Genomic DNA, 25,898 nt, shown 5'->3' on the forward strand with positions numbered 1-25,898 from the left:
CTTCGAAATAGCGATTGTTCTTTTGGGACACCTTCACCGGGGACACGCTGTGCAGGTAACCCACGACTGACTCGCTTTTGCCCTCACCGGTGCTGCGGGCACGCTTGCAAGGACTGGCCATGTTTGCTGTTTTCTCAGGCGCAGGTTGACCAAACTTCTCTGCCACGATTCAGTACAGATTGACCCCTTTATATAGCCCGTCGTACTGGGCGTTGTCCTCCATCAGCTGTTGCTCTAAGTAACCATTTGCAACATCAGACCACATAGGTCTGCTCCTTCCTATATTTCTCGCTGGGGGGGGCAGACTCCCTCATTCAATCACGCACCATATAGGCGTAACATTTAGATGAGCCTCTTATTTTTTTGCACAGGCATTATCCTATTAGGCATATGGCTCTGATGAATGCATATAATTCAATCCCTACATAAGTTATGAAAAGCTATCAAACAGATACCGCAGTGCATGCTGACGTACCTTGCAGGCAGGGACACCTCATGTATTCCCTGGGCTATCTAAAACACTAGACATAGCCCACATGAACGCACGCACATGCTTGTATACGCCTATTTATGATCTAAAATGTCTAAATCATAGCCTGCAAAAACAGCAGTTTCAACAAGCTCAATAATGCTAACGTGGTGCTGCTTTTTTTTTTCCCTCATCACTTGGTCAGAAATAAATGTGTATTTATCGTTGGCCTGCTATGACAGCTTGCCCGCTCCATCAGGAGTCTGTACCTGCGAGCAAAAGGGGCTGTGATAAATCAGTAATGACATGTAGAAGGCTGCTCTTATGAAGTGGCCTATACGTTGTAGATATTCAGGCAACAAAACATGTTTATTTTGATCTTTTCTCAGCTTCCTCCAAGTGCGTGGTGTAGTAATAGCCTGACGCTCAAAACAGTCCTCCACAACGTCCGCTCTACCACTCAGTTCGTCATTGGCTCTCACGTTCAGCTGGGTAGCCAATCCGGCAACAAGAACGTCGCCGCATAGTTCTTACTTTGTCCGCAGTGACAGACGCTTACAGATGACAGTAGCAGGCCCTTTATGTGCTTTAATCCGAAACAGCGAGGATAAATGTTACTTTAATATTGTCTAAATATTTTACAATAATTACGTCTCACAATGCACTCTTGGTAGAGCGCCAGGGCGCCAACTGACCCAGAATCCGTTGCACGTCAACTATATCTCATAAGTAAAATATACAAAAACGAAATGGTTAATTTAAATCTACTCCTCTTTAGCATGGCGTAAAAGTCGCATCAATATACTTAAGGCACCATGACCTTCACGCGATTACGCCAGTCGTCTTTATACATTACCATCAAACTTGTGGAGGTGGTGGCAATTTAACAGTATAATCTTGTGTATCCACCCAGACCTTGAAAAACCTTTTTTTCATGCTGGGAAACGCTTCCAATACTGTTCAAACAATTCAGAGAACCACCTAGAAAAGATCCAAAGACACAAAGTGATGGAGTCCCTTATTTAAATAACTGTTTTTATTTATGCTATGCACTTGCAGAACATTAAGGACCTGTGCCAAAGCACTGGTACAGCTGATAGCAGTTGAAAACATTCCAAATGTTCAACCTTTTTCTGATATCAAAAACCCAAGGACCACAAAATGAGTAGACAACCAGGAGGGCTGATACACAATTTCTTCCCTTAAAGGAACAGTCCACCTTATTTCAGGAAATTGCTTATCTGTAGTTAAGCCCTGGTAAAATATGAGAATACATAGGATTTTTTTTCTGTGTTTGCAATGACAATATAGCCATATTTAACGTATTAATGGTAGTCTATGGTACCAAATGATTCTGGTATGGTTTCTTTGGTGATTTACCAGGCTCTGTTATTTACAGTACATTATCGCCATCTACTGGTTACTTTTAGTAACAGCAGGTTTGGTGTTATGGCTTCTGCAAAGCTCCTTTTGCAGGGCTCTGCCAGTGCTCGTCCTGTGGCATGCCACCTGACACAATGGCTGATATCATAGTATGGTTGACTTGGAGTTGCATTGCCTGACCATGCTTACCAACATGGGTATTCTTGCTTATTGTACATTTCCATAACATGTAGATGCTACAATTCAATTGGCGTCCTTGCACAGAAATACCCCACTGATAAATGATCTCTACCTCCAGGTCAAACTGAGGATGCCTCTACACACCTTAAATGATGGCTAATGCTGTTCAGAGCAAACCCTGAAAGTTTCATGCTTTTACCTTGTTGAGTATAGATTTTACCCTATAGGACCTGAATGATTACAATAAACTGTTCAATCCTGGAGTTGATTTATTAACCTGACTGATTAGTGCATTGTCAAACTGAGAGCGCCTCCACATCTTAAATTGTAGGTAATACTGTTAGGAACCACCCCTGAAAGTTTCATGCTTTTATCATGTTTAAAGATTTTATCTCTATAGTACCTTAATATTTCCATTGAAGTCCAGCAGTTGGTCTATTAATCTGACTGATTCTCACAAACGCCTTATAGTAACTATATTTAGCAGCTTGTTCAAGATCTGTTTTCAGGTATAACCTGTCTTTACTGAAAGCTTTGAAAATACTACACATTAAAATTGTCATCAATTTTAAGCCATTGACCTTAAAAGTTTGTTTTAATCCTTTGTTCTCAACTGTAAACATATGTTCCTTGGAGATGATAATGCATGGCTGTGAAGTCAAATATATCGTGTGCAATAGCTTTTCCCTCATTGTTTTCATGTTGAATATTGAATTGTAATAGCAAACAATGTCACTGATGACCTTTGACCTGTCAAAACCACCAGAGGTCATATCCAAATTACCTCCACATCTTAAAATAACCATCATGGTATTTGATTTACTTCAGATAATGTTATAGGAGAGAAATGAACAGCCTCAAAGTCAACAAAAACAAAATACCAATAGGGAAAACACCACTTATGGTAGAGATGTCATGCTTTCATCACAAAGTTCACAATGTGTTAATCCGCAGTGCGACAGTTTGTTTTGCTAATTGCTCATACTTCATATTGAAAAGTTAACTTTTCAGAATGTCACAAACTGAAGGCAAATAATTTCTTTGCAAGAAACAACATATCATGGGATTAGGCCTATAGGCTACCCTTCACACTTTTGATTGTTTGGTTATAACGTTCGATCCACAGAATTCGTTCTTAGATGCTCATTTCCCCCTTATTCAACCAAAACTTATTACTGGTAGTTACCCAGACATCTTTTCACATTATATGAAAATACATGCAAGCCATAACAGTTATGCAAAGGGAATGGTAGTCCACCTGGTTAACTTTATTTAAAAAAAAAAAAGGTACAACAAAAAGGTTAATTTAAAAACTTCTGCTTTCTTTAGCATGGCGTTAAAGTCACAGCAATATACTTAGTGTATGGTATCATAAGCTTTATACACAGTGTATTCAAAACAGTGTACTCTTGTGTATCCACCCAGACCTTGAAAAACTTAAGTCACGGGTTGCACCTGTTACAACACAACACCAAAAACCAGTCTGCAGATAAACTGCTGTTTGATTAGCAACAATAACATAAACATGACAAATAATAGCCATTCTACAAGAGCATTGTTTTTTTGAATCAAATTAGCAAAAAGTAAACAACATTGAAACTGAACACTGAAATGTAAAGCCTTTTTCAGAACACAGTCAACCAGGAAACAGCATAACCAAACAATAAAAGAACATGAACAAACCACGAAGTCTGTTGCCCGCTTCACCCATCAATGTTTATGACCAACTTTAGTTTTAATTATGATCTACAACTATACCATTCTGCCTTCCCTTCTTACACATATATATATATATATATATATATATATATATATATATATATATATATATATATAGAGAGAGAGAGAGAGAGAGACAGGGATGTGAAAGCACGTTGGTAAAGTGGCTGACTGAATCAGCAGGGCCCCACGTCTGAGGGGGCCCACCACAGGGAGTCAGATACCCGTTTTTACATATCAAGATCGTATAAATGGGGTGCATTGGAGAAGGTTGTATATAAGGCCCACAATTTGGTACTGCGTGCATGCCGCTAACCATCTGGTTGGAGGTACATTTCTGCTTGTAAACACTTCCTGTGCGTGCCTATGACCGTCTGCCTGGTCAGTTCTTTCTGTTGCCATGGCAACTTAGGCTGGGTCATTGCTTGGCCCCGCATTGCTGCTTGCAGCTATATTTCATTAGGCTATTCTATTTTGGGAGTCACACAAGACCTCTGCAAGTCTATAGCAGCCCATAGAACCGTCTGGTAAAAAGTTGTGAAATTTTGCACACTGATTCTAGACAGTCTCAACATTCCTCTCAGCAAATTTCAGGCCTCTAGCGCCACCAACAGGTCAAAGTCGCAGGTACATTTCTGGTTGTAACTTTTGAACCGTTGGTCTGATTTTCAAAAACTTGGTATCCCTGGAGTCCTTGGGCCAAGACACATCCAACGCACCCTATGACGTCATTTTCCGCCCGGATAGTTTTCCTGCCATTTTGAATTTTGTGAAAATCAATTAAAATGCTTCTCCCTCAATTTTTGACCAATTTCTCCCAAACTTGGTACATGACAACGTTGGACTAAGCTGCACAAGAAACTTACCCGGTTTTTAGAATTTCCTAAGCGTTTGGCCGTGGCAGCCAATCAAAATTGGCTGCGCAGACGTGAAACAGGATGTGTGCTCATATCTCGGCCGCCCTTTGGCGTATCTTAACGAAACTTGGTGGCGTTATGCCCCACCCCTCCAAAAAGGCCCACAAAAATTTGGAACAAATTGGCCGCTAGGGGGCGCTATAACTAGGAAAAAAGTCTTTTGGCTCATATCTCATGATGCGTTTTGGGTAGAAACAAAATTCCACTATCTCTGGAATCCTTGGGTCAAGATGAATCCATCGTACCCTATGACGTCATATTCTGCCTTGAGGATTTTCCGCCATTGATTTTAACAAAATTCAAGAAATTCTATGGCAACCCATAGAACCGTCTGACGAGAGGTTTTGAAATTTGGCACACTGATTCTAGGCTTCCTCAAGGTTCTTGTCAGCAAATTTCAACTCGCCACCTCAAACTCCAACGCCACCAACAGGTCAAAGTCGCAGGTACATTTCTGCTTGTTACTTTTGAACCGTATGTCTGATCGTCAAAATCTTTGTATCGCTGGAATCCTTCGGTCAAAACGAATCCAACGCGCCCTATGGAGTCATATTCCACCTGGTAGATTTTCCGCCATTCTGATTTTTGTGAAAACAAATTAAAATGCTTCTCCTCCCTCAATTTTTGACCAATTTCTCCCAAACTTGGTAGATGGCAACTTTGGACTAAGCTGCACAAGAAACTTTCCTGGTGTTTAGAATTTTCATAAGCGTTTGGCCGTGGCAGCCAATCAAAATTGGCTGCGCAGACATGAAACGGAAGTGTGCTCATATCTCGGCCACCCTTTGGGGTATCTTAACGAAACTTGGTTGCATTATGCCCCACCCCTCCAAAAAGGCCTACAAAAAAATTGGAATAAATTGGCCGCTAGGGGGCGCTATAAATAGGAAAATGTCTTTTGGCTCATATCTCATGATGCCTTTTGGGTAGAAACAAAATTCCACTATCTCTGTAATCCTTGGGTCAAGACGAATCCATCGCACCCTATGATATATTCTGCCTTGAGGATTTTCCACCATTTTGAGTTTTGTTAAAATCAATGAAATTCTATGGCAACCCATCGAACTGTCTGACAAGAGGTTGTGAAATTTGGCGCACTGATTCTAGGCTTCAGGGTTCTTGTCAGCAAATTTCAGCTCACCACCTCAAACTCTCTAACGCCACCAACAGGTCAAAGTTGGAAGTACATTTCTGCTTGTTACTTTTGAACCGTACGTCTGATCGTCAAAATCTTAGTATCGCTGGAATCCTTCGGTCAAAACGAGTCCAACGCGCCCTATGGCGTCATATTCCACCTGGTAGATTTTCCACCATTTTGAATTTTGTAAAAATAAATTAAATTCCTACTCCTCCCTCAATTTTGGACCATTTTTTTTCCCAAACTCACTGCATAACATCTTTGGAGTAAGCCACACAAGTTATCCAAGGGATTTTTGATTTTCATAATACTATGCTCATATTCTGCTTGGCCCCCACATTGCTGCTTGCAGCTATATTATATATAAAATGTGATGGTGTGTGAGTGAACAAATCTGCTCCGGGAGTCTTGAGGATGAGTTGAGTGCGAGGAGTCTTGAGGGCGATGATCAGTCTCAGCTGTGAATAAGTACTTTATAAACCTCTGATCACAATCAAAGAAAACCTGCAATAAAAAAAGAAATGTCCTCCTGTTACTTGGAGTCGGTGTGAGCAACAAGCCAACAGCATACATGTTAAACATGTTTACTTTTCATGGTGTGTGTGTGTGAGAGAGAGAGAGAGCACAGAGCAGTGCCTGCTGACTTATCAGTAAACAAATACTTAGACCAGGGGTTCCCAAACTTTTCTATGCCAATGCCCCCCAAACAGCATTAGCTTCTGGCCGGGGACCCTTTGCAGATCCACAGACAATGCTACAAAATATGTAAAGAAACATCAACTTTTAGAATGTTTTCTCTTTTATTCAATAATTGTCACATTTGTTTAGTGTAAGAATATTATTAACTGACATGTTTTCAACACAAATTTTCGCACTGAACAATAAACTTTTCAACAAACTGTTGATGAGAACAGCACAAAAGAAATCAAACCACTCTCGTGTGTGCGCGCGTGCGTCTGGGAGTGACAGACGGTTTACACAAGTGGGAGGGATGGGCTTGGTGGCTCCTACATAGTTTGTCAACCCTGGGCTTAATCTCGGTCAGTGCCATACATGTCATTGTCCACATGTAGACGTGCTCTGTTTGGTTTTGAGTACCTTTAAAGTTGAAAAGCCAGACTCGCACAAGTAGGTTGTTGCAAAAGGGAGAAGGCATTTCAATGCCCTGTCAGCCAAGCTGGGATGGTCCTTTCTTACATGTAGCCAGTAGTTAGACAGGGGAAGAGCCTCAAAGTCCATTTTTAAATCCCCTGAGTTTGTCATCTCAATCAGCTCCTCCTGTGACTTTAAGTCCAGACTAGAACTGACACTGGGGGCAAAGGGGTTCCTAACCCAGTTTAAATGTGTTTTTGAGGTCAGGGAAATAGTCTTTGAAATATCCTTGGAGGTGCTCCAGGTGGGACTGGATCAATGGAGAGACGGAGCCCAAATAATCACATGACAGCAGCTCCTGGTGAAGTAGTGGGAACATTTTCTGTAACTCCCTCCTGGAGCTTGTTTGACCACAGCATGATCTTTTTGGAAAAAGCACACACTGTCTTGCTCCTGGAGTATGTATGTGTCACGTCCTTGCATGCTTTGATTCAGTACATTTAGATGCTGGAAAATGTCTGACATGTATGCAAGTTTGCAGATCCAGGTTGCATCGGTGAACCGACCTGCCAGCTTGATGCTTTTCAGATGAGAGGAACTCTGCAACCTCCCTCCGCAGCTCATAGACACGGTTCAAAACTGCGCCCCGTGACAGCCAGCGCACGTTCGAGTGAAGCAGCAGCCCCTCAAAATGAGCGCCCATCTCACTACAAAGCAGGGTAAACGGTCTGTTTCATGGGACGGGCTTTAATAAAATTCACTACTTGTATAACCTCCTGTAGCACCTGATTCAACTCGTTATCCATCCTTTTTGTGACCAGTGCCTTGCAGAGCTGTTGGTTTGTTCCTTTGGTCTCTTTTTTTTTTTTTCCTTCAAAAACCTGTCCATTTTGCGCTAGCAGTACGCTAGCTTGAGGAGCAAAGCGGCGTGATAAATGGTGCAAACTGCAACGTCTCAGGCAATCGGAGAGATGAGCATGGCAAACAATGTTTCGATACGATGTATTAATATATTTTATAATAATTAGAAAACTAATTACAATATATTTCATTATTTAAAATTTTATCGTCCCTCCAACTTTCTGAGGCCCCCCTGGCAGCCCCCACTTTGAAAACCACTGACTTACACTAGAAATATCCCCCACAAATAAAATACTAACTTCAGCAAATGTGCAGGATTTTATCATCAAAATGTACATTAATTACTAAGTCAAATAGTCATGTATGAAAATGCTCCCTTCTCTATTTAATCAATATAGGTTGTTAAATTATATTACGTTTAGGCAGTATATATTTTAAATCCATCCCAAAACATTTAATCACAGTTTATCAATCATATTTAACATTTTATCACAGTTTAATATAACACTAGTCTGAATATATAGATAAATATATAGCTTTCAACTCCAATGCAAATACCAGTTTAAATTGAAGAAAGATCTACCCCGAAATCATGTTTATCTTCAATAATCTGAATTTTGTTTAACCCTAATGTCTTCGGGTCAAAAATGACCCAAAACTGTTTAACAGCAGAGAGAACCCCTTTAATGTTATTTTTTTCAACTTGAAATTTTATGACACTTCCTAAAATGACCCTAATATTAGAAAAAGGGAAATATTTTGTTTATTCATATTTCTATAGAGGCTGTACAGAACTTGGGTACAAAGATTGCCTTTGGGTCATTTTTGACCTGGCACCTAAAACACAGTCACAGATTCAGTTACAGAGAACAAAAAACAGACACAACACACAGACAGACAACACACACTCACTGCTGATTGATCTTAGACAGTACTAAAACTTTCTCATGCAGGTGCACCACCACCTTTCCGCGACCCCATACACAACTTTTTCAAAGATCAAAGTTCAGACGATTTTAGACACAACCATCAAGGCATTGTTGACCAATACTTCTACATTCAGAGTCCGTTCAGCTAGCTATATAAGTACTATATCTTGATGATAAATCTTGTTTACCACCTTTGCAGTACTTTTAAGAAATAAAATGAATAACATGTATTGCAGCTGTGTTGTAATAAAAACGAGTGCTGTCCACTGAATGAATGCAGTGTTTCTGCACTGTAAAACGGGAAAACTCTGAAATTCACAGTTTCTGATGAATGACAAGTTTCTTCCTCCTGCAAAATACATTTGCCACTTAAAATGAAATTAAATTGGTTTATTTCAGATCTTTAGTGAGGACTGGTCATTTTTGATGCGGAGGACAAGGGGTGTATACAGAAAACAAAGCCATCAGGACGGTTAAGCTTGTTGGTGTTAATGGTGGCCACTCGCGCCGCGAGGCCAGCTCCGTCTAAAGGCAGCTAGCTCCGTTAGCTTTTAGCTCGACTTAATGTTCATGAATAGAAACAAACCAACCGTAAAATCACCAGAGATTAATATCTACCTTCAATAATGTCACTTTTGTTAAAGATGTATTCATATTACCACAGTTAGCGCTGTTAACTTTTGGCTTGGCTCAATGTTTTGAGATAGAAAACGCACGGTCATGCTACATAATGATATGAAATTTAAAAATGAAAAAAGCTTACTGACAAGTCAATAGGCACTACTCTCTTTTTCTTATTCTTTCTCACTCACTATGAAAACTAAACATGTTCACCGTGTCTGGTCTGCTGTTGACTTACCTGTGATGTGATCAAAGGGGGACGTACACACGCGCACACCATTTATATTGGCGGTGGAGACGCACGTGCACAACTGTCCAATCAGAGTCCTCCTGTAGACATGTTTTCAAAGGTGTATTGTCAAATCAGATGGCTGATTAATTTGCGGGCTTCATGTGATAGAGACCCACGTGTATGCGCGTTCACAATATCTCATCTCATCTCATTATCTCTAGCCGCTTTATCCTGTTCTACAGGGTCGCAGGCAAGCTGGAGCCTATCCCAACTGACTACGGGTGAAAGGCGGGGTACACCCTGGACAAGTCGCCAGGTCATCACAGGGCTGACACATAGACACAGACAACCATTCACACTCAAATTCACACCTACGGTCAATTTAGAGTCACCAGTTAACCTAACCTGCATGTCTTTGGACTGTGGGGGAAACCGGAGCACCCGGAGGAAACCCACGCGGACACGGGGAGAACATGCAAACTCCACACAGAAAGGCCCTCGCCGGACCCGGGGTTCGAACCCAGGACCTTCTTGCTGTGAGGCGACAGCGCTAACCACTACACCACCGTGCCGCCGCGTTCACAATATCTCCCATCATAAACGCAGGTACAGGTTAGAGCTCTGTGCTCATCTATAATGCTGTGAACATAGAACAGCAGTTTCATTACTTTCATTATCATTTTATATGCATCACAAATAAAAGATGAAATGATGAAATTTGATATAATTTGCCACTAACATCGCAAATTATTTCCTTTTTGCCTCGTCTTGTCCTTATTTCTTAATGAAATTATTTGTGACTAGCGTTGCCAAAATTTCACTTTTCACCTTATCCTGCCTTTCTTCGATGAACTGTTTGTGACTTGCTATGATGCTACAATGCTATGATGTAATGATGCAATGATGCATCATCGCATCATTTTTAGCATTGTAGTATCATAGCATGATGCTATGAAGTTTTTCACCTCGTTCTTTCTTCCATAATGAACTGTTGGTGACTTGCTATGATGATACAATGCTAATATGAAGCTATGATGAAATTTTGGTGACTGGCGTCGCCAAAATTTCATCATGCCATCACCTTAACATTATTTTAGCATTGTAGCATCATAGCATGATGGAATGATGAAATTTTGGCGACTGGCGTTATGTCCCTTACGTTCTTCTGCTGGGTTGCTGTCTTCACTGGAGAGTGAGCTGCTGTAGTCTTCTGGAGGTCTTCATCTTAGATCTTGTTCCCAGATTTAAAAAAAAAAAAAAAACAGACAAGTTACAGGTTTCAAAGCATTGTGTTAAAACATTGCTCAAAAGTTATTAAATTTCTTCCCTTTTTTGTGATTGGTTGCTGACACTGGTGTGAGATCAGCTGTGGTCCTCTTGATTTCTTCCTCACTCTGCTGTGAGATACTCCTGTTGAACATGAATGGACAGTAAAGAGAGAACAGAGACTGGAGAAGAGAATGGGAGGGGGATTTAGTTCCATTACTCAATGCGAGTGAATAATTCAAAGGAAGAGAGATACTTGACTTGTAATGGACCTGGTTGACATGCAGCTTGCTTTTACATAAACCCACATTACAATACATGATTTACATTGGCTTAGCTTAATGTAATGTAGCTAATTACATTAGCTAAGCTAATTACATAATATTTTACATTGACCGTTCTCATCAGCTCAATAAATGAGGACACAAGATAATGCTGAGCCCTTTATTACATAAATACAATTACACTACATTTACATAATATTCAACTATTTCCAGCCAGCACATACCATTACAATGATTATTCTTGACAATAACTTAAACATTGAAATATTACACAATTGAAAAGCTGGGCACTTGTTGAACAAACTGAATGAGTGACTTGGGGGGGGGGGGGGGGGGGGAATATATATATATATATATATATATATATATATATATATAAAATATGAAAAACAATTAAACACCCACGCAGACAAGTTATTACAAAATGAAACACAATGTGAAGTTTTTTACAAAAATTGTCAATTAACACTACATTACAGAGAGTACAATAATAAACATTGAGAATAAACTATTCATTGAACAGGCTCAAGGAGTGCCTAGAAACTACATATTATACGTTACATACACACAAACGTGTATACCTTACAGGATACAGAAACTCAAACTTTTCTATGGACCATGTATTGGCTGGAGAGGCTTAGTCAGTCAAAATACAATAAACTGGACTGAGGTAACTGTAGTATGTTTGGAGAACACCTGATTGAAGACATTTATCAGGATGTGAAATATAAATGTGGTCAGTGTAGTCTTGTGTATCTTGTGGTCACGAATATATTAGTATTTTTGTGTATTTGTTTCACTTAATATTAATTTTGTTTTTGTTCATACTTATTTGCATACTTAATCTGAAAATTGTTCAATTAATCATGTCATGTGACCATGTCATTTGGTCATGTGATGCTATGGGGAGAAGCGCGAGTTTCATTTCTTCACATGTTCAGTGTGCTCAAGTGGTATGATGGATGAGAGACTGTGCAATATGGAGACTGACTGATAGCCGTTCCTAACCTTCGGGTTGAAGGCGTACACGGTATGTTTATTGACATATTTGTCATATTTCCTGGAGGCATTAATATTATGGGCATTAAGTGAAACATTTCATGATGGTTTTACTGATGTGTATTCAGGGATGTGATTTTTCCGCAAATTCGTGGAATTCCGCTTTTTTCACCTCAATTTAAAAATTTTTTCCCAATTTTTCGCTCAAAAATCCGCATTCATATCCTGTTCGTTCCGACTTTCAGTAATTCCGTCATTGAGATGAAACGAGGTACGTGATTGGCCCATCGCTCTGTAACAACCAATGAACGCGCTTGTTAGATAGCTGTACGTAAGCTCGCTTCAAACAAAGAGTTGAAAGATGGCAGCCTCCATGATCGAGCATAAAGATGCACCTGATCATCAGTTTGGTGTGTGTGTTTTTTTTTAAAGTAAATAAACATGGGGAAGAAAAAAACAATCCAGCTCATTTTTCCCCATAATAAGCCTGTGAGTGGTGGTGGTGGTGGTCACTGCACGTGTGACGGAGTGACGAAGGTTGCCGTGGCAATGGGGCCTCGCGCCATCTGTTGCTTCCTGGATGCGCATGCGCACGCTATGAAAGCTGTGGCGAAAAGGTTAGCATCGGAGGCTAAACCTTCTGAGGAGAAAAGAAGGGGCGGTTTTTATTTCAGTTTGTTTTAGTTACGTCCGAAGAAACAGCAGTTTAAATCACGGCTCTAGTTTACAAATCAAAATGGTTACTCGGTGAAAACAAAAAAGCTAGAGAGAGGGGGAGTGGTGGGAGTTTAACCCGGGAAAGTGAGGCGGCAGTGATGCTTGACCCCTCCCCCCTCCCGCGTCCTCTCACTTTACCTCAGAGTCTCTGTCAACTTCATCACAGATTATTTCACCTTTTTCACTCGAAGTTAGTTTTAATTTTCGCTCAAAACTTTTCCCACAGCGTGGATGTAAGGTAATTATACACAATTTTGATTTGTTTATTCAATATTAAAATGTTAGTGCAAATAATACATACTTGCCAACTTTTCAAAATTCTCATGAGGGAGAAAAGTGCATGAAAGACATTTTCAATTGGCCGAGGGTCTGATGCGCGGTTGAAATGATAAAAACAGTGGATCCCAATTAATTGCAAACACGTTTTTTGTGAATGTTGTTTAGTGAAAGTGATTTTTATTCTTGCATATGAAAATCCTCAAGTGAGTGAACACTGTACAGTTCTGTATACGAGTCAATTTCACAGAAAACGTATTTTTTATTTTTATTTTTTGTCCGGACGTGTTTTGTTTACATTTTGAGAGTTCTAAAGCCTTTTTATGGTCTCATGATAAAACATTCAGTTCTACCTTGCATTTCAAAATTTGACTACTTTGGTTCATAAATGTGCATTTTGTAGCAAATTTTAGGGTCAAAAATGGCTGTTCCACTGAAAAGAGACTTTTTTTTTTTTCAGACATGATTCTTAATGTTAAAGGTGGAATTGAAATGTTTTCATGTTCAACGACAAGACTGTGGAAACCACAATGGACATATGATGTCACAAATTGAAAATGCCATTAAGAAAAGATATTTTTTGTTAATTTTTGTACCTGTCCCAGAGGTGTCAGTTCTGTTACCGTGGTTAATCACATAACAAAAATAAATGCTCCCAAAAGCTATTATTGAAGTTATTGGTTGCCAAGGATCTACATATTCTCACCTTTTTATATGGATGGCAGAATGAACTGAATCTGAGAATATTTACTTAAAAATTTCAGTTTTGGTAAGTAGTCTATGCATGACTTTTTTTTTTTTTTGTGTTAATCCTGTTACCCTGTCTAAACGGGGTGTGCAGTAACTTAATCAAATATTAGAAGTTGCCATACATAAGAAGCAAACCGGTAGACTACCAGGAGCAATAGAGTTTAATAAATAATGGTGGATGAATTCTTATGTTGCATCATGTTTGTTTGAAAAGGCACATTTAGGTATGTTCAACTTCTACGGTAATTGAAAGTATAAATTTTGTTTTTCCTTATACAATTTTCTATTTATTCTAATGCAGATTTAATTTAGAATGACATTTTTAGGTTTCATGTTTTGGCTTTTTGTCAGTTAATCATTGAATTTACTGTAGGGGCTCAGAGTTGCATGTTGACCATTAAATTGGCTTGAATTTGTTAATCATGACGTTCCCCCCCCCCCCCCCCCCCCCCCCCTTGTGTGTTTGCTTGCCATTTTAGTACAATTTTTAAGTCAGAAAACCCCAGAACCCAGGAGCTTCAGGGGGCTTCGCCCTCCCTTGTCCCCCCCCACCAGGGCACTGCCCTGGACCAGCTGGGGGCCTGTGGCCCCCAGACCCCCGGCTAAAATTTTCAGATAATTTCACCAGGCCCAAATCACATCCCTGTGTATTTCTTTCAGTTTTCATGGTGGTTTCAGCGTTTGCTCATTGTAATAAAACACTTGAATCATCAGTTGGAGCGTGGCACTTTTATTTAACCTTAAGAAAAAAAGTTGGGAGTCGGCTGTAATCGGTGTGTTGTTCTCAGTGGTGGACTGAGTGTAACCTCTGGACTGAAACAAATCTTTGATACTTTTTTTTTTTTTTCCTTTGGAAAGGAGATCCTCATTAAAATCGCCACAAACAATGATGGGCTGGTGATTTAAAATGGCCAATGAGTCCAAGAGGTTTTTCAAATTTTGGAGAAAGATTCCCAATTGAAAATTTGGTGGTTTGTAAACAGTTGCTAATAGTACTTTGACTGGAGCCTCAATTTTAACAACCACAAACTCCAAATCAGTGACCTGTTGCATGTACCTGCGAGGCTCTGCTTGCACATTGTCTCAACAGTACACTGCAACTCCACCTCCATCTTTTTTAGCCATGTCCACACAGCTGTTGTAAGACAGCTGTCTGCTACGTGGGAACATGGTGTACCCTTCCAATTGAAAAATTTTGGCTACAGAAGACCCCGACAAGTGTCTCTGTAAGGCAAAGCACATCTGCTCGTTGGAGCTCGTGATGTGCGCTCAGGTCCACCATGTGACATGGCAGACCCTGTGTGTTGTGGTGGACGATTGTCAAAACCTTTGGGGTTTGTTGTATAGATTGGGGGGGGAAAAAAAACTTAACAATGGTCTACAGCTCTGGAAAGACGCTTGAGTCGTACTTTTCAGAGCGGTCTTGATTTCGGGGTCGGCATACATCTTTTTCTCGTTGAAGTCGCAGACGGTCAGACTTCCCAACGAAGTTGTGCGGCTGAGAGCTACATAAGCCATGCCTGGTTCAAAGACGCATTTCAGGCACACAACCACTGCCATTGTCATGCCTTGTACTTTGTGGGCTGTACACGCAAAAGCCAACTTCATGGGGAACTGGTGATGAACAACCCCTTTTTTGCTGCTCAGGTTCTCCTCAGGTCTTTCAATATAGGCCAGATTATCTGAGGGACCCAAGATCTTTTTGCGGAATCTCTGTCCTGCTGTGGGATTGTCCAGCTGGAGTCCAATCAACTTTTACAAATTTTGGCTCGCTCTCAGTCATTACAATGTGCGAGATGGTTCCAAATGTTCCATTAACAATTCCGTCCTGCACGTCAAGATTCCTGGTCAACATAACACGTACTCCTTGAGCAGCCATTATGTTGTCAGGTGTCATGCAGCCAGTTGTAGGCATTTTCCTGTAATCCTGCGCTGCAATGTCTGGCATCCTCGTGGAGGGAGGCTAGAGTGTCAGAGTTGTGACGGTTAACTTCTTTGTTGGTAGCATATGTGTAGCCTATCTACTGGACAATCCTTGATATCAGCCGCTGCCTGTGTGAGCAACCCTCTATCTTCATCGCTCAAAGGATTGAGCTTTTGCTTCACTCTAAGGCGGTTCAAGAGCTCAGCAAAAGCTCAATCATCCTTCTGTCGCATGATCTCTTTAAGGATGACCATTTTGAAGTGATCCTTCCAGAGATCAAACTCAGTCTCCTCATACACACACAGTGGCTTGGCTCTACCAAGAGACGGCAATTGATAAGTCACCTACAGCAAGGACGGCAATTCCTCCGAACGGCTTCCTGTTTCCTCTGATCTGTTGAAAACGGCAGTTGACGTAAGCAAACAGCTCTTTGGATACCGTGGAGATCTCAATGATGAGAATCTCTATGTTGGACAGCGTCGCTCTGACCTCATCAAGGGCGTTTCCAAGACCTTGATATGGTGGCTACAAGGATCTTGGGAGTTTGAGGATGTACTGCAATGTAGCGCCAGAGATGTTGAAGGCTGTCCTGCCAGTGAAGGCTGTCAGCAGCACCGCAGGCTGGGACAGATCACCTTGGTCCCGGAATCTGAGGAGCTCACGCAGAATCCTTGTTGCTTCCTGGTGAACGCACTTGATTACATACGATTTACCACAGTCAGCTCCCCCTGTCAAAAAGTAATAAAATGGCTTGACATCGCGACCCCACTCAAGTTCAAAGCACCACTGATGTATGCTGTAGAAGATAAGCCTGCGTTTTGTTCAGACTTTGATACATTTTTCTCAGTCTTGACTCAACTGCGGTGCTTTTATTCTAGGCATGGAGCTCCTCCCATCTTTCTTGAGTTCAAATTCAGGAACTACTTGGTCTTTTGTGCTTGTCAGGTTCTCGCTCTGCAAGACACTCTAACCGTTCTACTTCAGGCGCAAGAGAGTTCAACTCGTTAACTATAGGGCCGTGCACCCGATACTGTTCTAACGCTTCGTCAAGCTTTCTACATTGACCTTCGTAGCTTTTTTTTTTTTTTTTTTTTTTTGGCGGGTTACGATGTCTTGGACACTCATACCCGCCGTTTGGCCACACTTATAAAACTGCTCATAGGTCGGGTGTGCTTCATCTCTCAGGACATCAGATCTGTGTGGGAGATAAAGTTTGAACAGTCTTCTATAGAACTTCTCAGGTGTTTTCTTCTCTGAGAAGCAAGAAAATCTAATAATTGCTGGTTTTCCAACAGTCCTTTTCTGAATAAAGCCCATGTCATTTAAGAGGGCGATGCCACTTTGACTTTGCTGTCCGTACAGCACCCTGTACTCCTACGCAAACTCGGCCATGCACATATGCGTAAACTCTGGATCGAGAGGTCTGTTGACGTATTTGTCAGGCAGGCCTGACATCCACACCTCCTCTGAACCCAGTACCATTTGCTTGTGTCTGCCAATAGGGTGACTAATCTTCAGACCTTCCTCATTGGTCTGAAGGAACGCAACGGACCGGGAGCATCTCTTCAGACGCAAACTGTGCGAGCAACAGCCTCTTGAGCGCTGACCTCTCTGTTTAGCATAGGCCTGCATAATCTGCTTCATTTCATCGCGCTCATTTACATTGGACTGTTTTAACATTTTTGATGACCACCTTAAGGAATTCTGTCATCTTGTGCTCTGGCTTCAACACATGACATGTACATTATGCAGCTGTAGTCATCCAGAACGTACTGAATGTCCATGTTGGCGTTCCAGGCGCGAAGCAGGTCTGGGTTGTATGGATTAACCCAGCAGTCATTTGGATGCCGCTTCAGGATCACGACATGGCCGTTCACGACGCGGTGGAAGAGCCTACGGTATTCCTCATGTCAAACTGCATTGGTCGAGCAACTCTGTCAAGCTACTAAATGAAGCGCCTGCATCCATGAGCAAGTCTCTAACTTGCTGAAACTTGGCTTTGGCTTCCTTTCGCATCTTAGCGAGTGCCCGTTTCTGCTCCAGTACTCTAGCAGCCTCATCTTGGTCTTCGTCTAAACTTTCGGAGCTGCGAACAATGGGGGGGGCCCTAGTGATGAATGTTTCATCCATGGGCAGTTTAGGGAAGCCAAATCTACAGGCAACATTGCCTTTTTTGCAGGACTTGGAATGTTTCCTGCTGTGCACCTGAACCTCCGAGACAATTCTGTGGAGCTCCAGGTCTGTCAACCCTATAAAAGTAATCCTCTACTTCACCAATGGGCTGTGCTGGTGAGAGGATAAGGTTGCTCATCAGAGCATCGACTCTTTTTCCAAACATGCGCATTACTGTTACGGGGTTGCTCCGCAGAATGTCGCATTTTGTTTTCCAATCGTGCTCTGAAAAGTCCCCTAGTTCTCCCTGCTGAGCTTTTATGACCTCTATGACCTCAGGCCATCTCATCTCAGCAGTGGAGAACATTACAAAAAATGTGGGTTTGCCTATTTGTCGGACCATGGCGTGGACATCTTTGAGCGGTTTTTTCCAATAAGCCGGGGTGCCTCCAAGAAGTTGCATAAATCGAGTTGCATCTTGACTCATAATGAGCCGTTGCACCTTGTCTCGGTCCAGGAGCATGAGGTTGTTAATATGACGGCCATCTTGAGCTCTGGACTTCCCTTTGCGCATTTGAATAGACATGCTGTTTGTCGCCAGGTGTGTTTGTGACAAACTGCGCAAAGAAAAGAAGTTTGGTCGCTAGCAAAACGTGTATCAGCAGCAAACAGCCTGCAATTAAAATGCATACTAGGCGAGAGAGAAGGTTCTGGGTTCATCCAGTGTGTTTTCTCCTGTTGGGAATTGCACAGGAAAAACCATGGCTTCTAGTTTTGGTATGGTGAAGAACCCTACTGGTTTGTTGCCCTGGGTGGGGGTAATACTAAATATTTCATCATCATACAAAAGAATTTCCTGTGCAATGTCAGGTGGCTGCATACACGTGTCCAGAGTCAGGCCAGGTCTAAGCTCCTCCTTCTCTTCGTCAGCTTCCTTGGGCTGCTGACGTCTATCAGGGTCCAGGTCATTCTGACTACTAAAAACCTCCTCGAGGTCTGTCAGCCTCAATGTCTCCCTGATGCTGCTCTGGCTGTGCAGCATCAGCAACATTGTGCTGTGAGTCGTCTTTATCGACTGACTCATCAAAAGTGGCACTATCATTAATGGATACATCCTGATGCTCAGAATGCATCTTTTTAAGTGTAGCCAGGCCAGCTAAAACACTTCATATTAACAGTGTAGAAATGCTGGTAGCCCTTATAGTTAATGCGCCTGTTTAACCTGAAGTAGCTGCGCTTCCGATCTGTGTCTTGGGAGACTGTTGACTGTCGCTTCCATCTCTGATGGAACACACACAACAGCTCCGCGGACTGCTTTTTGCTGTCCTTTCGGCAGAGCGATAACCTTGGCAAAAGGCAGTATTTTTGCAATAAGCTGCCTCTCAAGTACGTTGAGCGTAGCCAACTCTGGGTGGGGAGCGGTGCCAACTCCAGTTGGTTTGTGGTGGCTATTGGTGGCATGTGTCCTCTCCAAGTGGCTGTCGCACGTGTGACAGATCCACTCCTGCAGTCGCGCTTGTGTAACAGAGCAATGTTCAGAGCAGTTGTTGTCACAAAAATGGACATACTTGCCTGTTAAGCAGGCTGCTGCCACTGGGTTTTTTGGTGTATTTTCCTCTTTTGCATAATTTAATCTGATTAGGAAATATTGCTCTGTTACACACCGTACAAACATATGTTGGTCCACGACGAATTGTCTTGCGAAATGCTGTGATGGCAGCTTCCATCACAGGGTTAATCATTGCCTGCAAATGGCGGGGGTTGTGGGGCACTATCTTATATTTTCTTTTGATCCTCAATGCTCTCTGCATCTTGTTAAAGATGCAAAAAGTAGCATTTGTGGACAGTTTGGTTACTCTGCGCTGGCTACAGCGTTGGATACAGCGTAACCTAAACTCAGGATCACTGTGGTACCTAGCATTGAAATGCTCCTTTTTCTTTTGCCTAAAGCTCTGGTTGGATATGTACTTAGTCATCATATACATTTTCTGTCTGTTCTGAAAAGCAGGATCCAATTTGCAGACGTTCCAAGGACGTATACGGTCATGCTCACATTTCACCCCACTACGCTCCAATGCTTTGACATTTTGCATGAATTGTATTGGTAGCCCATTTTTATTCCAAAACAGTAATCTTTGTAATACTACTATTCCTGTAAGTGAGAAGTTTGCATGCCTGCAAACAATACTGTACAGCTAAGCACTGAGAAAATATTCAATAATCCTCTTGAATTTAAAAACAAGCTGTGCATTAAAACTGCCAGATGGTTATCACTCCGCCCAGGCTTAAACCCAGCTGACTACAGCCTTGATAATGTTATCAAAACAGCATAAACAAACACTGAAATTCTTGGCTATACATTACACTTCACTGTATGTCACTTGTTTCAGAACTATGAATTTTGAATTTCATTTTTTTACCTTCATGTGCAAGGGTGTAAAACTAATCAAAATAATACACTTACCTTCAACTCCAAATCGCAAGCTGTAAAAGACAAATATTGTTAGTTTGATGTTAGTGATGGCTACCTCTCTCTCACACTCACACACACGCGCACACAAAAAAGGACAATCAAACCTGCAATGTACACTAGCCTTCATTATCAAACATGTATATGTATAATAATGTAGTCTGTTGTATGTTCTAATTCAGTATGCAGTGCTTGCTTGCAGCTCTGACGCACTGACTACTTTAGGACACGCTGGAAGTGGTGCGGGGTCCAGGCGTTCTCCATGGCAATGCATGCATCTCATAGTGTATCTAAGTGGGAAGCCATGGAAGATGTTGCAGCCAAACAAAAGTTGACTATAATGTTAAGTAAAGCCTATAATGTGACCATTAAACGTCGTTACATGTACAAGGTATATGGATATAATTATAGTACGTTATCTTGGTGCAGCAGGGATAAAAGTACTGGTTGCCAAATCGATACAGATAGAACATGGACATGAGTTATGGAAAAGGAAATCAAACAAAGAGGAAGCGGTCATATGCATTGTTGCACATTTATGAATAAACTTATCTTTATAGTAAGGCTAAACTTAGTTGGGTTTCAATTTGCTAGCCACTTGGACAATGGGCTACCTAATTGATTACAATTTGCACACTTCTGCTTCATTAAAGGTGATAGAAAATGGTTGAACTGAGCATTTATCCTTGTTCTGTGATGTGACATAGCCAACAGCATTTTGGTTGCATCTGTAATGCATCAGAAGCTTCCCAACAACCACTATCTAACAGTGCTGTAGGGGCGGGAGCCTCTGAATGTGTTCTTTGTGTCCGTTTTGAGCCTTTTTGGCATCCTTACTAGTATCACGTCTGACAGCATGTAACACTGATTGGTTGCTCTTGCTGACAATTGTTTGGCTCCACTTTTTTTCTTTTACATAGAAATGTAATAAGACAATGCATTTTTACCAATAAATTGGCCAACGTGTCATTCTGAAGTTGTTGATGGGTTTAGTATTAATGGATCACAGTCTGCATGTATTTGGGAACATTTCACAGCTAATAGCGTACATTGTTACTGTTTGGATTACTCAGAACAAAGTATTTTTCAAGGTAAGGCAGCTACCCTTTGCTATTGCTAGCTAATGCCAATGACTATGCTGTATGACATTTTATTTATAAGCGCCTTTCACGGTACTCAAGGACACTGAACAGAAAACATAAACACAACAATAAAAGAAATGTTACATAAAATCAAAAGGAAAAATAAAATACATAATCATTGGCATACTTAAATCAAAACTTAAAACATGGGAAAAATTAATTACAAAATCATTGGACTATACTAATATAAGGGAGAGAGAAGGAAAGAGTTAAGCATTTGCATAAGCTAAGTGGAAAAGGTGGGCTTTTAGATCCTTTTTAAAAGTGGATAATGATGAACATTGACGTAGCGAAAGTGGAAGGGCGTTCCATAACTTGGGGCCAGCAACACTGAAAGCCCTATCACCCATGGAACAGAGCCTAGAGCCTGACAGAGGCTAATAATAAGCTAGCAGCTAACTAGTGAACTAAATAATAGTTCAATAATTACAGCACCTTCATGAGGGGAGGGCAATAAAATCAGTGCGGGAGGGGGGAGTGAGAGGGATTTTACGTCAGTCTCATTCTTTGTTCACATTGGCTCATTTTCGTAGAAGTTCTATGGCACAGAATGTTCACATTGTTTAGCACTTTCTGTATGCTGTTGACTGCGGGAGGACTACTGTACGGCTCCAGCTGGCCATCCCCTCAGCTGCTCTGTCCTGTACAGCTCACATGTGGTTGCGTGAATAGCTGTAGTCAGCGGCCAGCTGTGCATGTTACACCTGGGATTAGGGACTAAAGGCCTGAACCATTCATTGGTCATAGATAGGGTAGGGATGGTTGTAATAGCTAAAGTCAGGAAAGCTTACATTTTCTCCTTAAGGTGCTCTTCCTACATGTACAAGTGTCTTGTGTTCTTTGTAAAAAAAAAAAAAAAATGTGCTAGAATTGCAGTATGATTACTGTGTGTCTGCTGCCTTTCCAACCTTCAATAGATATTGTGATTGCGTGCAAGTAAAAGGGGTATTTATTATGATAACATTTCAGCTTTTTTAAGGACCTACTGACACCCTGATTAGGGACAAAGTTTTGGATACATTTTTAACACGCACAACCTAAGATATTCATGTACTAAGTAACATCAAAACGCATACCTTCCATGTCCCGTTCACACACCACCTCTGCAAGGTCATCTTCGGAATCCGGATGCTTGTCCAACTGGATTGTTTCTAAACAGGTGGTATAAAATACAATACAATGTAGTCAATAAGTGTTATGATGTGCCCATTTAAAAGTCAAAATCACAACAGTTGACTTAAGCAGAAACTACGTACCATTCGGATCAATGTCGATCTCCTCAAGACTCTTGCCTTGGAACTCCGCAAGGCGTCCCTGCTCCATGGCCATCAAGATTTTACTGATCTTTACTAGTTGAAGGGTGCCCTCTGGTAACCGATAAAACTGCCGATGCACTCTGATGTCATGGCCCATGAAATCCGCCAGCTGGTCTAGCTCCGTCTCCTGAAGGTTTAGTACCTTAGATAAGGTAGCCATGTGCTTCCTCAGTCTTGTTGAGGTGAGTGAAAGAGGATTCTTGACATGACAGCATTGGACAAACTGGCGGATGCAATCTGACCCTCTGTAGTGCGACATCGCTCCTGGTCTGGCAAACACATGTGTTTTCTTTGAGGACACCACACTCCTTTCTCTTTTGATATAGTACATCAAGTGCTTCCTGCATCGCTGGGCTTAGGAGTACAGCAACTTTCCAACCTCTTTCCTCTCATTTCTATCCTGGTGAAATGATGACGGAGCTTTTTCTCGAGTTCAGAGAGAGCAAGGTTGACGTCTTCGTGAGGTGCTGATGTGTCTCTTGATGTAAACGCAGAGAGGGACATTTTGGACACGTCCCCTTCTCTACGCCGGTTGAATAGGATAACCTGGGCGAGAGTCACCTTAGCCAAGCCGGCCCAGTTCTGCGATGACTCCTCAGATAACAAATCATGTTAGTACTGCTTTTTCTTCTCATCCAGGTAATTGTGCAACTTCTGCACGTCTGCTGTGAAAGGCAGCAGCTGAGGGGCATTCCATTTGGACTCACTGAGGCTCTTCAAAGATGTGGCTGACACAAGCTCGTGCCATTTTGCATCATAGATGTTTCGGAATGAGCGGGCTGCTTCTGCAGCATCTTTGTCTCCTTTAATGATTGCATCACTCTCCAGGAGCATAGACATCTTCTTGAGGCTGTGTCCAAGTTTCAGGGGAAGTGATTTAGCGCTGCTTTTACTGCCTTGTGCTGTGTGTTTTTACTGCATTGACTGTCTGCATGAAGTTCGCTGGTATGAGATTCTCTGATGGTCTTCATGTTTGTGACCTCACCACCATGTACTTGAAGTCTACCAAGCTCCCTCAGTTTTTGCCGGATATATTCGTGCTTGTCAATGTCAGAGCCATGCTTGTTGTAGAGGTGCTTTCCCATCTCCATGATGCACCAGTCACTTTTGACTGCATGTGCAACAGCATCCTGGTTCATGTTGTTCACAAGTTTCCATAGCTCTTCAGAAAGTCCACCAGGTGTGGGCTCTGCAAAGGCACAGAGGGCTTGGACTCTAGTTTTTCCCGGTTTGGGATTAACATTGGGATTAACATTGTCAGGTTTGAAATTACAGATCTGCACATGTCTCCACATTGCATGTTTTCTGAACAAACCTTGACAGTATACACAGTGCATGCAGTCTTTTGCTTGGGAATTTTCTCTTGGCTGCTTGCGTGCAACCAATTTTCCTGTGCCTGTTCTCAAAACTTGGGCATTATGTGCAAAGTTACCTTTGTTTCGAAGGTATTCTAAGTGCACTCGTCTTTGTTTTGAGCCCTTTGAAAAACTAAGTGCTTTTGCTACCTCCACCTCCTTGTTAGGGCCCGAGCCCTATGGGCGAAGGCCCTATTGTTCTTGTAAGAGTTCACTATTATTAGGGCCCGAGCCCTATGGGCGAAGGCCCTATTGTTCTTGTAAGAGTTCACTATTATTCTTCTTCCGTCTTCTTCTTCTTCTTCTTCCGTCTTCTTCTTCTTTATTTTTCTCCGCTGTTGGGCCATTTTCGGGGCGCTTGCCATGGGCGAAAACGCACGAAATTTGGCACCACTTCCGAGAATTGGCACCGCTACTCAGAACCAAAAGCCCAAACTTGGCCGGGGCTCAGGGCCTCTATAGCGCCCCCTAAGTCGTTGTGATTTTGGCCTCCCGCATTAAGGTGCCTGGTTGCCATATAGTTTGTAGTACTGGCATGCCATTTGGTACCCATATGTATCTCAGTAAGCCGGACAAAAATGTAATGCCAATGCATTAGCCACGCCCAACAGGAAGTGAGGTAATTTCACTTTTGTGCGAAATGCATGGCCACGAAGACGGCGCAACTCCTCCTAGACCATTCATAGGAATGTCACCAAAATTGATACACATCTACAGACATGGCTGACAAAAGTTACTAAATACGTTTCACGTAGGATAAACCGTTCAGAAGTTATACGTCAATCAATTTTCACTTCAAAATTTTACATGCTCAAAAATTCATAAATCTTCTAATTGCTCAAAACTGCTCATACTTCACACGCTAATCACTCATTGGGCTTCTGACATGTTACCCAATTTCTGTGATATTTCGCCACTGGGGGCGCTATTTTTGGCCAAAAAATCCAATCTTTCCTCAAATTTGGTCCAACTTCACGGCCACCCTCTTACTACCTCCCATGTCATGTATACCACATTTTGGGAATTTTCGTCCATGGGGGGCGCTGTTTTTGGCCGACGCAATTTCTCCAAAATGGGTTTTTGGTTAATAATTCCATAATGCTTTTCCTTCACACCACTACCTTGTGATAGTACGTTGCTGTTGTAGACACTTATTTTTCCAACTCATAATCGCTCATGTACAGCATAGCGCCACCTACTGACATGGGAAAAACCAAAAAATTTATTCTTCAAAAATCTCTCTCATATCTTCTATTTACTCAATTTTCATCACACTTCAAACGCAAACTCTTCATAGCTCACCTGACACATACGCCAAATTTTGTGCACTTTCGCCCCTGGGGGTGCTGGTTATGGCAGAAATGATATTGCAGCTTCTGATTTGTCAACCTTGGCAAGCAAACTCTTTACAAGACCCTTATTGGGGCGCTTGCCATGGTCGACAACGCTCGAAATTTGGCTCCTTTTTCTTAGACTGCCACCGCTACTGAGAACCAGAAGCCCAGATCCAGGTGGGCCTCAGGGCCTCTATAGCGCCCCCTAACGTGTTGTGATTTTTGCCTCTCGCATTAAGGTGCCTGGTTGCCATGTAGTTTGTAGTAGTGGCATGCCCTTTGGTACGCATATGTATCTCACCAAGCCGGACAAAAATGTAATGCCAATGCATTAGCCACGCCCTACAGGAAGTGAGGTAATTTCACTTTTGTGCGAAATGCATGGCCACGAAGACGGCGCAACTCCTCCTAG

At 41.9% G+C, this 25,898-nt stretch overlaps 1 protein-coding gene across 4 annotated transcripts; it reads right to left on the minus strand.

Annotated features, from left to right (window-relative positions):
- Window positions 1–3,279: 3,279 nt before the first annotated feature.
- On the minus strand, window positions 3,280–25,211 carry LOC132900442 (uncharacterized). 4 transcript variants are annotated; one of them, XR_009656781.1, is made up of 6 exons: window positions 22,738–25,211; window positions 22,558–22,632; window positions 20,334–20,353; window positions 10,701–10,951; window positions 9,548–9,639; window positions 3,280–6,310 (listed from the first exon to the last, which is right to left on the minus strand). XR_009656781.1 is itself a non-coding variant. In XM_060942534.1 (5 exons), the coding sequence occupies exons 1-4, from the start codon at window positions 23,126–23,128 to the stop codon at window positions 10,846–10,848; spliced, it is 630 nt and encodes a 209-aa protein (XP_060798517.1). In that variant the 5' UTR covers window positions 23,129–25,211; the 3' UTR covers window positions 3,280–6,310; window positions 10,701–10,845. The 4 variants fall into 4 exon arrangements, 2 of the variants coding, with proteins under 2 accessions (XP_060798517.1, XP_060798518.1); XR_009656782.1 differs by having other exon boundaries at window positions 9,548–10,180; XM_060942534.1 differs by lacking the exon at window positions 9,548–9,639 and having other exon boundaries at window positions 10,701–10,989.
- Window positions 25,212–25,898: the final 687 nt, after the last annotated feature.

Source organism: Neoarius graeffei, chromosome 16 (genome assembly GCF_027579695.1).
Source record: "Neoarius graeffei isolate fNeoGra1 chromosome 16, fNeoGra1.pri, whole genome shotgun sequence".
In the NCBI taxonomy this organism is placed as follows: Eukaryota; Metazoa; Chordata; class Actinopteri; order Siluriformes; family Ariidae; genus Neoarius; species Neoarius graeffei.

Bases quoted from the DNA above. Each gene is read 5' to 3' on its own strand.
- LOC132900442 (XM_060942534.1), bottom strand. From the start codon at position 23,128: ATGTACTATATCAAAAGAGAAAGGAGTGTGGTGTCCTCAAAGAAAACA. The intron at 22,633-22,737 runs GTACGTAGTTTC...CCACCTGTTTAG, and splicing joins GATCGACATTGATCCGAATG to AAACAATCCAGTTGGACAAG. The intron at 10,990-20,333 runs GTAAGTGTATTA...TCTCTTCTCCAG, and splicing joins CTTGCGATTTGGAGTTGAAG to TCTCTGTTCTCTCTTTACTG.